Source organism: Exophiala xenobiotica, assembly GCF_000835505.1.
Source record: "Exophiala xenobiotica strain CBS 118157 unplaced genomic scaffold supercont1.2, whole genome shotgun sequence".
NCBI lineage: Eukaryota > Fungi > Ascomycota > Eurotiomycetes > Chaetothyriales > Herpotrichiellaceae > Exophiala > Exophiala xenobiotica.
In genome coordinates this window covers 3,809,585-3,821,225 of record NW_013562493.1, presented here as the reverse complement: position 1 = coordinate 3,821,225, position 11,641 = coordinate 3,809,585, and the positions used below count along the sequence as shown (strand labels likewise).

Here is an 11,641-nt window from a genome sequence, read left to right as displayed (position 1 = left end):
AATACTTGTAAGGTCTCTTTACAATAGTCCGGTCCTGCGATGATCGCTGGGCCACTCGCTCGGCATGATACCATGGAAATCCCTAACTCATCCCTAAAACGGGTTGCAGTTCGAACCGGCGTATGTTGTGACAGGACAACTGAAGCTAGATGACTGGTGGCACGAGCACTCCGCGACACTTAGGAAACTCGCGGCCAAACAACCTTCAAGATTGCTCACCGGGTCAGTCGCAGCCAATGAAACACGAAAACAAGCGGGTCGAGCCTTACTGCAGCAAGAGAAAAGAGAGCAGGTATCTAAGGGTTGAGTCCGCGTCTTCAGAAGGGTATTGGGGCTTGCTTATAGGTCACGATAGGTATCATACGTGGGTGAGGCAAGTGCAGACAATCTCGTTTGTCTCGCCGTACAAGCAGGAACAGTTCGCCTTCTGAGCTTTTGTGAAGTGTTTCGAAAATCAATTTGTTGAATATTAATCCAACGACTACACTGCCCGGCTTACGCAGCTGGCTCGAATAGATTATATAGAGGGATAATGTTTGGCCGAAGCGCGGCCATAGTCGTGTCTTCAACCTTGAGAAAGACGTCTGCACATTGAACTTAATCCAGATGATTTCGTTCCCCCTTCACACGTATACTTTTCCATTTTCTTTTTCGTATTGATAACTCCCTGCTCATGCTGAGAAATTATGCAGCAGATAATTTCATGTCATGGCCTCGTTTCATGCGTCGTTACATTGAATGGCCTCGTTTCAAACATTATATCAGAATTGTAAAGAGTTCAGTCCTCGCAGCCTTGGGAGACTGCTTTAGAACTTCTTGGATTTCCACTGTGAATCGTCAGAAAGCTGTACCAAATTCGGAAGGGAGAGTACTCACATCACCCCAGCCGCTGCTCTGCTGGCAGGGAGCGGTGGCCGTCACGGTGACCACTTGTGTCTCCGCGGCGGGAGTAATAGTAGTATAAACTGTTGTAGGAATTGTTGTGGGTACGGCCACTGTTGTCGGTACCGTCACTGTTGTGGGTACTGTAATCGTGGTCGGGACAGGCTTGACAACGGTTGAAACGGCTGTGCTAACCGACACCGAGACAGAAGTCACTGTCGCATAAATTGTCGTGGGAATAGTGGTCGGCTTCACAACCGTGGAGACTGAAGTGACGGTTGCAAAGTTGGTGATGGTGTTATAGAGAGTGGTCGGCACGGTCACCGTGGTCGGTACCGTCACCGGCACAGTCACCGGCACTGTCAAGGTGGTCGGGACGGTCACAGTGCTAACGACAGTCGTTGGAATTGTGGTCGGCACTGTCTTGACGAGGGTAGACACTGAGGTCACAGTGGCAAAGTTTGTAATGGTGTTGTAGAGAGTGGTGGGCACGGTCGCGGTGCTATAAATGGTCGTTGGAACGGTGGTTGGCTTGACCACGGTTGAGACCACAGTAGAAACCGCAGTTGAGACGGAAACACTGGTCACAGTTGAGTAAGCGGTTGAGTAAGCGGTTGACCATGCAGTTGACCAGGCCGTCGACCAAGCTGTAGACCAGGCGGTGGTCGTGGCGGGAACACAGGCCGAGCTACTACCCCAGTCATTCCAGCCTTGGCCTTGAGTCTGGGGTACGGCAGCAGCGCTGGCGCCAGCAATGAGAAGAGTGGTTGTGAAGAATTTCATTTTGATGTGCTGTAGTGCAACGAGGGTGGGTAAGGGGATCAACGAGGGGCAATGACGTAGCGAGAGGCTGAGGAGGTGGGTGTATGTGGGAACGAAAGGCTGGCTGCTCCTTCTCAAAGACTGGCTTCTGCTTGCTTGTTCTTGAGGCCGATGAAGAGGAAGAGAAAGAGAGGTCGACCTACCACAGCAGACTTTATAGACAGACACGGCTGTGATGCCCGGATGAGCGCGCACACGAGGTTGGGTCTGCGCCTGCCTTCCACCGTCTGAGACATTGTTACTCTGAGCGACCTATCCGGGCCGGAAAGGTTTTGGTCACGGTGAGGTTGGGTAAGCGACTATGCAAAATTCTTGCTTGGGAGGCTCAGCTGATTCTCGCTTCGACTCGCTCGGAGGCAAAAATGTAGAGGGTCTCGCGTAAGAACAGCCATTGAATACCTTGATCAGGCTGGTGGTCGGCAGCAAGTGCTGGAGTGAGCAGTAGTGCCGTTCAAACGAGCGAAAGAGGATTCGGGGATTTGCGACATGCATGGAGGGGATGCAGGTATGTAGACCTTTGGCATGGTCTAAGAGGTTGAGAGGCGGTCATGGGCGGTGGAGGGCGTGATAGGCAGTCCGGACAAGCTTCCCAGCCATGGCCACCCGTTGGAAATAGCATCGGCTACTCCCTGTTGGGCTTAAGCTTAGGCCCTAAGCTTGCGCCTCCCCCGCATCTCGTGAGTCTCACTTCTGCCCTTTTGCCATGTCCCCCTGCTAGCTTTGTTTTGTTCCCCGTGGCCCCCAGACTGGTTTTTGTTGGTCAGGTTTCGAACCCAGCCAACCATTTACACCAAAGATGCATGGAATTGTCTCTTCCAATATGCAAAAACCTGGAAATCCAGCCTTTTTCCGGCCTTCTTCCGGCCAACTGGTGGCGAATACAGCAGCATTTGCTGCTTCCTAGAGGTCCACGACATGACCACATCCATTGTTCTGCATTGGCCACACCTTAAACAGGCCACGTCCATGTGGGAACGTCCAGCGCACAGGCCTTCTATGCAGCATCAGTCTTTCCGTGCCACTTTTTCCTTGCTTTGCAAGCCCCTTGCTTTGCAAGGCAAATGCCTGGACGACGCCGACGCCATCCGGCTTGGGGTCCAACCTCATGCGACGATTCGGGCTTGACCGCTAGAAAATTTCGGTGACGGCGTCAGCCTGACAGTCATTTGTCATATGATAGATGCATGTTGTTTGTGAGATCTTTGCACTGTGTCTAGAAAAGAGTTGTTGCATTATTGAATGTTGAAGGGCATTGTGCACCATTGGCGGCCATCGTTCTTCACTGCAACCCGAAAAGTATGACACGCAGCATGACAACAAGTGACCTCAGTTGAGCTTGCCATGACTCCTGTAGCACCCTTGGTCAGCAGTTGACGAGGAGACACGATCTACAATCCGCAACTGCTGAATTGCATGCATTCCCATCCAGGTCCCGTCCAATCACTCCCATGATGCACCTCTCTCGATGGCAAGCACTGTCTCGATGTGTTGCATCTCCACATTACCACGTTGTCCATCTTTTCCTTGTTCCTGACTACGTGCTAACATTTGTGCCGTCTTCAGCATATTCTTGATTTGTCGTCCGTTGAGGTCCACCTGAGCTAGCCGATCAATGTCTTTCTCATTGACAGCACTGTCCTTTCCAAGAAAGGTCTTCCAGACGTGGCGCCGGGAGTCAATGGAAAGGTTGGGATAATTGATTGTGACATGGATCCGGGAGTGAAATGCTGCATCAATGTTGCTGATTCGATTGGTGGTCAAGAATAGTACTCCTTCGTAGTATTCCTGTTACCTGCATCAGTACATTTACGTCCCTGCACGTCGATCACGGAAAAAGCGGCTCACCAGCACACGTAGGAAGATGGAGACCATCTTGTTCCGTTCGAGGTCATTGCTGCTTCTCGCCTCGAGAAAGACGTCCGCCTCGTCAAGAAGAAGCACCGCGTTCCACTTGCTGACCATGTCTAGGACGAGGTTCAAGGATTCTGCGCATTAGGTTAGTATGCCGGAGATGGAACAATAGAGAAGTCGCCACCTTCAATTCCACTCGGGTCGAGCCCAAGGTCACCCGCAGACATGCAGTAGAGAGGTACGCGCATATCTTCTGCAACGCTCTCACTTGTCAAGGTCTTACCAACTCCAGGCGGCCCTGCAAGAAGCATGATCATGCCTGCAAGCCGTTAGAATGCTGTACTACTTGACGCTTCCAACCAAGCATAAAGGGACAATACATACCACGGCCTTTGCCTGCAATAATGTCGTCAAAGTCAGTCTTGTACTTCACTTGTGATTCCACAAACGCCCGAATCAACGACTTTTGTGCCGTTGGGAGCACAAGAGATGAAAATGCGTCCTCGGCGAACTTGATTGGCGTAATTTGGTCCACGTAGAACCAAAGCCACTTTTTGCTCTTTATAGCGTAGCCGCGAACGTATGGCACAGCTAGCAATAGCTCCTCTGCTGTAAGAGGTCTGTGTTTCGGCTTTTTGGCATCGACCTCATCAGAGTCTGGAGTGTCAAGAAAGTCCGAGGCATCATCATGAAATCCGTCGAAATCATCCGAATCCTCTTCCTGTCCAGACTCACTTCTTGCCACACTGGACAGCGATTTGGACCTTGAGAAAGGTAGACTGCTGACAGAGACGGCGTAGTTCGGTAGAAAATGGTTGTGAGCATCGCAGTCAATGATGATCCGAGACTCGATGTTGTGACGGATCATCCCACAGCGACCATAACCTAGAGCAACACCTCGATATGCCTGATAATGGTAACCTGCGAAGCGCTCGAAGAGCTTGCCTCTGGCTACCAGACGCTGGATGAGTTGTTCCTTCTCTGGATGAAAATCGAGAGGATACGCTTGCAAAGAGGTGATTGGAGTTGTACCACCGAACGCGTAGTCCTTGAGCGTGGTGCCCTTCTGACCGAACTTTGTGCCATCCCAATCGCATGCCCAGACGTTCAACGATAGAAATTCCAGGCCAGCTTGTTGATCCACCGCAGTGTGAGATGAATTGAGTTTGAAGACACATTCTTTGCCGTCGCAGAGGGTGTAAATGAGAGTTTGTGGCTCGAAGATGGTCCAGAGATACTCGAAGGTAATGACGCCGTTCTTGACCAGGTCGATCTTAGCTGCAATGGCATTCTTGAGCTCTTCATAGAGCACATCGTGGAAGAGCTGAAGATGCTCTTTGTCAACAGGTTCTTCGAAGTCATCTTTCTGTAGCATGGCGAGCATCTTGTTCCAACGATGGACAAATGGATGGAATGGGGCGCGGAACACAAGTCGCTCGAGGTTGGTGGTAATACCAGGGTAATCTTCAAGGATCACTCCCAGCGACTTCTTCAACCATGGAGATTGTACGATGATGGAGTCGATGTCGTATTTCTTTCTGCTGTCATAACTTTTCTTGTTTCGAACAAGAAAAGCGTAACGAGCCGTCTCACTGTTCTCAGCAGCGTCGACGACATCTTCTGGCTCTTCGGCCACCCACTGGTACTTCCCATCATTGTCCTTCTTGGAGTAGAGGTTTCTGGCCTGGGTGATGCTACCATTAGGGACCTCGGGCTCTTTGGAGTCTTCACTCTCTTTCTTTTTCGTTTCGCGCTTCTCTGATATCGCCTCAGGAACCTTGCCAATCATTTTGCCAACGGGGGATCTTGGTCGGTCTATCATTCGCGTTGGTGTCATAGCCGAGTCTCTGAAGAGAAGGTCGAACTGCGACGAAAGATCAAGACTTGATGGTGAGGGGAATGTACCGCAACGACGAGGCATCATGGAAAGAACCAAGGTCTTATATGGCCCGTGAAGATGACAGTTCACACTGATAGAGATCGATAAGTCACTAAGCGAGGCGGCTGCCTGGGTCACTGATAGCACTTTGACTCACGAATGGCAGCGAAGGGAATAATCTGGTGAGTGTATCTGGTGAAGCAGTCATGGAAACCTCACCACGCGGCATCAAGGCACTTCTTAGTACTGTGGTGCCTGTAGGAATCGCAGGCTACAAGGCCGCAGTCATCATCGATTGGCCCAGAACTGAGTCAATCATACAAAGGCAACCATTGAGAGTGGATGTATGATGCCCTGTGATCCTTCAGAACTTGTGCAACGCCTCCTGGCCTGAACCTCAATAGGGATCGAGGCGACAATGATTTGCAAACCAGCTGCAAGGCAACCACACAGGAAGGCTGCAGTCTCCCGCTCTTTCTCAGACTTTGTCCTCGGCGAATCTTGGGAAGATGAAAACTTGGACTGCCGTGGAATGGTACTTAATTGGCCACACAACCTCATATGGAAACTGCCGAGCATAATTAGGTAGCTATTACTTAACCTGCACTTCATGATCAGGTTGGCTCGGAGACGACCACACCCAAGACAGGCAGAAGGCCTCCCAATCTCAATTTTCCTCCAGCCTCGTTGTGTGATTCGACGAGGCTGAGCCACGTGACTAGATGACCCTTGATCACGTGACCGATAAAATTTGTCCTTTGTCTCTCAAATCCTCCTCCTCCATCCTCATGATGGCATTCAAGACGAGGATGTTGGACTACATTCGAGGGATACTAGAGGCGTACTAAATCTCCAGAACATCAAATAATCCTTCCCTATCATGCCAAAAAGGTGAAGCGGGCTTTTAGCTACAGGTTTCCAATATGGTCGACCACTCAATCACTTCGTCTCTGATACGCCCTCGCCTCACTCATCATCGAAGAACAAGCATCGCCTCACGCTCCCGGCCAGGCTGAACTTTTCTCATGTTCTCACGCTTCTGTGTTTCTGCTTTCGACTCTAGACTATTCTCATTCTCTGGACCTGTTCACCGAACAACATTCCAAGCTCGGCCACTATCATCATCCGCCATGGACACGATCATGGCCAACCGTCAGCACCTGTCCACCCTACCCTATACCCATTGCCACACACGGATCGTATCACTGGCCGAGCTCCAAATCCCCGAGCACGCCTCCGACGATGAGTACCGGCGCATCTACCGCACGTACACGCAGCAGCGCTCAACCTCGAACGCCCGCCTTCTCCGGGATGCCATCGAATCCATCAAATACGGGATCTCTCCCCCCGTGGCCTTCCCCACGGAGACCGTCTACGGACTCGGCTCCGACGCGACCAACGAGCCCGCCATTTCCGGCATCTTTGCTGCAAAGGGCCGCCCCAGCGACAACCCTTTGATCGTCCACGTCTCGTCCGTGGCCCATCTCGAGCGTCTCACAGGCGAACCACTCCCCGAGATCTACCGACCAGTCGCGCAGAAATTCTGGCCGGGGCCACTGACAATCTTACTCCCGGTACCGCCAAATTCGGTCTTCGCAAAGAACGTGCACCCAGCCCAGTCGACGATCGGCTTCCGCATCCCATCGTCCAAGTATGCGCGGTTCTTCATCGCCGCAATCGACAGACCGATTGCCGGCCCATCTGCGAATTCGTCAGGCAAGCCCTCGCCCACGACGGCGCAGCACGTTCTCGACGATCTGCGTGGGAAGATCAATTTCATTCTCGACGGGGGACCGTGCGATGTCGGCGTCGAAAGCACCGTCGTCGACGGACTGCATGACCCGCCCTTGATACTACGACCAGGCGGCGTGTCGCAGTCCGAACTCATTGCGCACGGTCGGGAACATGGAAACGCCTTCGCTGATACCGCGATCGGGTATAAGCGGCACGAAGTGAGTTCGGGTGCAGCTTCGCCCGCCTCGGGCTCTGGTCTGAACGTGAGTTTCATAGAGGACGTGAATGGTGCTCCGCGAGCGCCGGGGATGAAATATCGCCACTACGCGCCGAACGGGCGGTTGATCCTATTCTCCCAGGAGGCTGTTTCAGCAGGCAAGGTCCAGTCGAAACTGGCGGAGATCATCGAATCAGCTTCACCGGATCTGGGAGAAGGAGTCAAAGTGGGAACCATTTCCTGCCACTGGCCTGCGTTCGCAGGGCTACCTGTTTCGCCTGTCGAGGACAAAAGCGTGCCATCAGCACTTGCAGAGTCCGCTTATGAGCCTATTGTGTCAATTGGGTCTTATTCCGAAGGGTCGATAACGCTGTATAACGTCCAGGTTGGCCCCAAGATTGCCGACCTGGGGCATTCGCTATTTGGCGTGCTCAGGCTCTTCGACGAGCTTGGATGCTCCTTCATATTCGCTGAGACAGTGAGGAGAAGTGATGCTTTGGCGTCTTCGACGGCCACACCTGGGAGCCAACAGAGCCAGGTCCGAGATCTCGAAGACGCGGTGATTGATAGAATCGAGAAGGCTGCCGCCGAGAGAGTGGATTGAAAGTTACTGCCGGGGACTGATAGCTTCGCCACGTGCGTCGTCGACGAACGGCAGGCTCAGGCGGAAAGATAACTGCTCGTTGGATAGACAGACTTCAAAGATGATCTACACAAGGGCTCCATCTACCAGCGATCAAGGCTTCTTCTCCTTTATCTCCCCCTCTTTCCACCACCACCCTTTCCCTTCGATCCAGCACCGCCTTTGCCTTTCGCGCCTGCATTGCCACCTCCCAATCCACCCCCAATCCCACCGCCCTGAACGATCCTGCATCCCTTCACAGGCACATAGCCAACAACTTCCTCTACTCTCCAATCTTTCAGTAGATCCAGTTCTCGCCTCCAAACGCGCTCCTTATCCCTGCTCGACTCGTCGACCACCTTCGGTCCCTTCTTGTCCAAAGTCGACCAGAACCCGAGGATCTCCCTGACTGCTTTGCCTTTCTTAACATTGCCCGGCTGCAACTTGATCTTATATTTGTACCTCGCCATCGCCGTCCAAGGTGCCACGACCGGGATTGCGGCTAGGAGTTCATCGCCTGGCTCAGGATGCGGCACGAGTCTGTCAATATCCAGAAGCTCGCGGCGTTCCTGCTCGAGTTGCTCTTTACTCAGCTCTTCGTCCGCATTGAGCTCTGCAGCTTCTTCTGCGCCGGCCTTTTCAAGCCTCTCCTGCCGCAGTCGTTCTCTTTCAGCTGCTTTGGCATGTTGCGCTTTGCGCCGCTCTCTGTCAGCTTGAGCCTTGGCTTCGCGTGTTGCCTTATCCTCTTCAACGCCCTTTTTGTGTTCTTGCCCACGAGCAGAGCCGAGAAGGTGCATGGCAAGGGCGCGATCTTCTTCATCTTGCTCCGCGTACTTCTTCTGCGCTCTCTTAGCTTTGGAACGTTTTCCACGAGCAAGTTGTTGCTGTTTCGGCTTTGTTTGGGGCTTCGGTTGCGTTGATACTGGCGTAGATGGGCTTGTGGAAGACTCTTCGTCCGGCGTCTCGTTGCCATCTTCATCACTCGATTTGTCCTCAGCGTCAACCTCGACTTCGAGCTCTGGCTCTCCTTTCCCTCCATCCGCCACGGCCATGGAACGGCCATTGTCTCCAAGCATTTGCAGCGGATTGCTGCGTTGCTCTTCCGGCTCAGAAGCTGCCGCAGATGCATTGTCATGGCCATCTACTTCCGTGGCATTCCCTTCTAGGCCCCCGTCCGCATCCACCACACGATTATCATCTTTCTCCTCCTCCTCCGCATCATTAGCGGCATCTTCCAAGTCAGGTACCGCCTCGTTGTGCTGAGGAGAAGCATCTTCATCTTCAACAGCGTCCTCTTCGTCCAGGGACAAACCTTGGGCATCGGCCTCCAAAGCCTCTGCCTCCCCTGACAACATACTTTCGGTTCTTTCTAGCCGATGCTTGCCATGATTAGCCCTACTCTCCTCGCTGATCAACCACATAACCCCGAAGCCTAACAAAAGCTGGCTAGGAGGCAACAGATTTTTGCGACCTCGAATGATAAAGCCACCAGTCGTCAGATACTCACCCGTCGGGGCAGTCTTGCTCACTTGATCAGCATTGACCCACCACGCACCCATCACGGCTTTCGAGTCCCAAGCGCTACTCGTAGATACAGTCAAAGCACCGGCTTGCGAAAGCGTCGAAGGAGGGATCGGAGCATCTGGTGTTCTGGGGTTGTTTTTGACGATGACGCTAGAAGCACCTTGGAGGTCGGCATGAACATAAATGTCGCCCTTCTTCAGGTATCTTCGGTACAGCAGTTCATTCTGTTGAGCATCCTTTCCCCCAATGACCAGATACCCATCACTGGAAACAAAATACCAGAACTTCTCGAACCAGAACTGCTTCCGGGCAGGTCTCAAAGCCGCTTTCTCCTGCTTGAGCCCCTTTTTGAGGTCCGCGCCGATTTTCTTTTCGGCAGACTGGAGAGCCTTCGCCGAGGCTTCGAGTGTTTTCTTCTCTTTGACTGCTGCAGACTTCTTTTGTTCATAATATTGCCTCGAGTTTGCCCAAGGAGAAAGCGCGAGGTCAATATCAATAGCTAGACGTTTATCTGAGGCAGCCTTGCTTGTGACCTGAGCTACCTCATCATCGGACTCCTGCTCATCATCAGTCCTATCTTCTTCATCGCTCTCTTCATCTTCGTCAAAGCCGGGCTCATCAAGGAGAAGAGTCACTGTGTTCTCCTCGAGCTTCAATGGCAACTTGACCATTTGTGCCACGATGTTGCCTCGCTTCTGCTCATTCTCGATTAGCTTTCCGATATCGACCCAGTCCATGCCCTGTCCAATCAGGCCATTGACTGCTGCGCATGCCTCTTCGACTCTGTGGGTGTTGGCTTCGATGGCCTGAGCTTTTCGAACATGCAACTCCTGCTGTTGTTGAAGTGCACCTATTCGCTTCTCATGCTCACTCTTCGCATGGTGCAGCTTCTTTTTGGCGGTCTCTTCCCGTTCCGTCAGTCGAGATTCCAACTTCTGAGACTCGATCGAAGAGTAAAACTCATCCACTGTGCGATTAAAGCCGTCAAACTCGAATATGCAGATGCCAGGCTTCCCCTCGAGCTGAGAAGGTCTGAACGGGTGGAAATCATCGTATAAGACGTTATCCCGGCTGGGAGTTTCCGTGGCCGGGCTTCCATCTTCAAGCGTAGAAGCAGATTTTGTCTTTGCAATGATGTATCCCTTAGCATGACCTGTATCAAGAGCATCAAAAAGATCTTTCGCCCGACCCAGGGCTCGGAGAATTGTTTGCAAGGACTCTGCATTCTCTAGAACGTCCTGTCCCTTCAGACCAGGGTCTACACCAGCCTCGTTGAACACATGGTCCAACAGATGAGGTGGATATTCGGGGAAACCGGCACTCAGAGCCTTTCTTAGCTCATCTCCCCCTTTTGCTCTCTTTGCCTTCTTTCCACCAGCGTCATTCGCGGTCTTCATCCTCTGCACGGCTTTTGCAAGGGTCTCGGTCACTCTTTCGGGCGTGAGTGGAGGTATTCCATGGAAGTTCTGCTTTGCTTCCAAGGTATATTTTCCACCAAGCTTGACATCCACCTCCTCATTCCCTTCGCTGACTTGTCTCTGCAAGGCTAGTACATTCAATTCCGCGTCTGTGACTATAATGTTGCCGGCCGCAAAGAACTCAAGAAACATGCGATATTGGCCATCGCTGAATGTGATCTCAATGACTCGATCGGTGCCTATTTGCGCAACGCCAGTCACGCGCCTACTTTTTAGGTATTTGCGCAATCGGCTGACAAACGCAGAAGGAGCGGTCGCCGCAGTTCGCGAGAAGGACGTCAGGTGGCATCGGAACCCACAATCTACCAGTAGTTGTTCTCGCTTGCCGGGCTTAGCGAACTTGAAGAGGAAGATTCGGCTGGAAAGATCGTAGATGTTCGAGACTCGAAGGGTAGTCAAGGATGAGGCGAGTTCGCTGGCTATAACCTAGAAGAGCGTATGTTAGTCAGTCGCTTGAGCGGTCGCTTGAGTCAGGGTACTCGGAATGGGATTTCGTGAGAGCCTACCTTGACATCGAGAGACGAGAAGCGCTGCTTCATATTGAGGCTCTCTGGAGGGTCGAACAACTAATTCTAAGGCGAGACGAAAGGACTATGTGCATAGGACGACAGTAGAATTAAATGGTAGACAGA

At 52.3% G+C, this 11,641-nt stretch overlaps 4 protein-coding genes across 4 annotated transcripts; 1 reads left to right on the top strand and 3 right to left on the bottom strand.

The window, feature by feature from the left end:
- Positions 1–526: 526 nt before the first annotated feature.
- Positions 527–1,665, bottom strand: PV05_03611 (uncharacterized protein; the record flags this gene model as incomplete). The annotated part of the gene is made up of 2 exons (XM_013464266.1): positions 527–827; positions 877–1,665. The coding sequence occupies 2 exons, from the start codon at positions 1,663–1,665 to the stop codon at positions 807–809; spliced, it is 810 nt and encodes a 269-aa protein (XP_013319720.1). The 3' UTR covers positions 527–806.
- Positions 1,666–2,930: 1,265 nt separating this feature from the next.
- PV05_03610 (uncharacterized protein) lies at positions 2,931–5,453 on the bottom strand. The gene is made up of 4 exons (XM_013464265.1): positions 3,940–5,453; positions 3,740–3,874; positions 3,550–3,689; positions 2,931–3,489 (listed from the first exon to the last, which is right to left on the bottom strand). Exons 1-4 carry the CDS (start codon positions 5,390–5,392, stop codon positions 3,145–3,147), a joined length of 2,073 nt encoding a protein of 690 aa, XP_013319719.1. The 5' UTR covers positions 5,393–5,453; the 3' UTR covers positions 2,931–3,144.
- Positions 5,454–6,238: 785 nt separating this feature from the next.
- Positions 6,239–8,141, top strand: PV05_03609 (Sua5/YciO/YrdC/YwlC family tRNA threonylcarbamoyl adenosine modification protein). Its single transcript, XM_013464264.1, has one exon. The coding sequence runs from the start codon at positions 6,460–6,462 to the stop codon at positions 7,987–7,989; it is 1,530 nt and encodes a 509-aa protein (XP_013319718.1). The 5' UTR covers positions 6,239–6,459; the 3' UTR covers positions 7,990–8,141.
- On the bottom strand, positions 7,752–11,633 carry PV05_03608 (uncharacterized protein). Its single transcript, XM_013464263.1, has 2 exons — positions 11,516–11,633; positions 7,752–11,435 (listed from the first exon to the last, which is right to left on the bottom strand). The coding sequence occupies exons 1-2, from the start codon at positions 11,546–11,548 to the stop codon at positions 8,139–8,141; spliced, it is 3,330 nt and encodes a 1,109-aa protein (XP_013319717.1). The 5' UTR covers positions 11,549–11,633; the 3' UTR covers positions 7,752–8,138.
- Between the last annotated feature and the right edge of the window lie 8 nt (positions 11,634–11,641).

Excerpts from the sequence above, each read along its gene's own strand:
- PV05_03610 (XM_013464265.1), bottom strand. The coding sequence starts at position 5,392 with ATGACACCAACGCGAATGATAGACCGACCAAGATCCCCCGTTGGCAAA. Across the intron at positions 3,875-3,939 it reads TATTGCAGGCAAAGGCCGTG|GCATGATCATGCTTCTTGCA; the intron begins GTATGTATTGTC and ends AACGGCTTGCAG. Across the intron at positions 3,490-3,549 it reads CCATCTTCCTACGTGTGCTG|GAATACTACGAAGGAGTACT; the intron begins GTGAGCCGCTTT and ends TGCAGGTAACAG.
- PV05_03609 (XM_013464264.1), top strand. The coding sequence starts at position 6,460 with ATGTTCTCACGCTTCTGTGTTTCTGCTTTCGACTCTAGACTATTCTCA.
- PV05_03608 (XM_013464263.1), bottom strand. The coding sequence starts at position 11,548 with ATGAAGCAGCGCTTCTCGTCTCTCGATGTCAAG. Across the intron at positions 11,436-11,515 it reads TCTCGTCTCTCGATGTCAAG|GTTATAGCCAGCGAACTCGC; the intron begins GTAGGCTCTCAC and ends ACGCTCTTCTAG.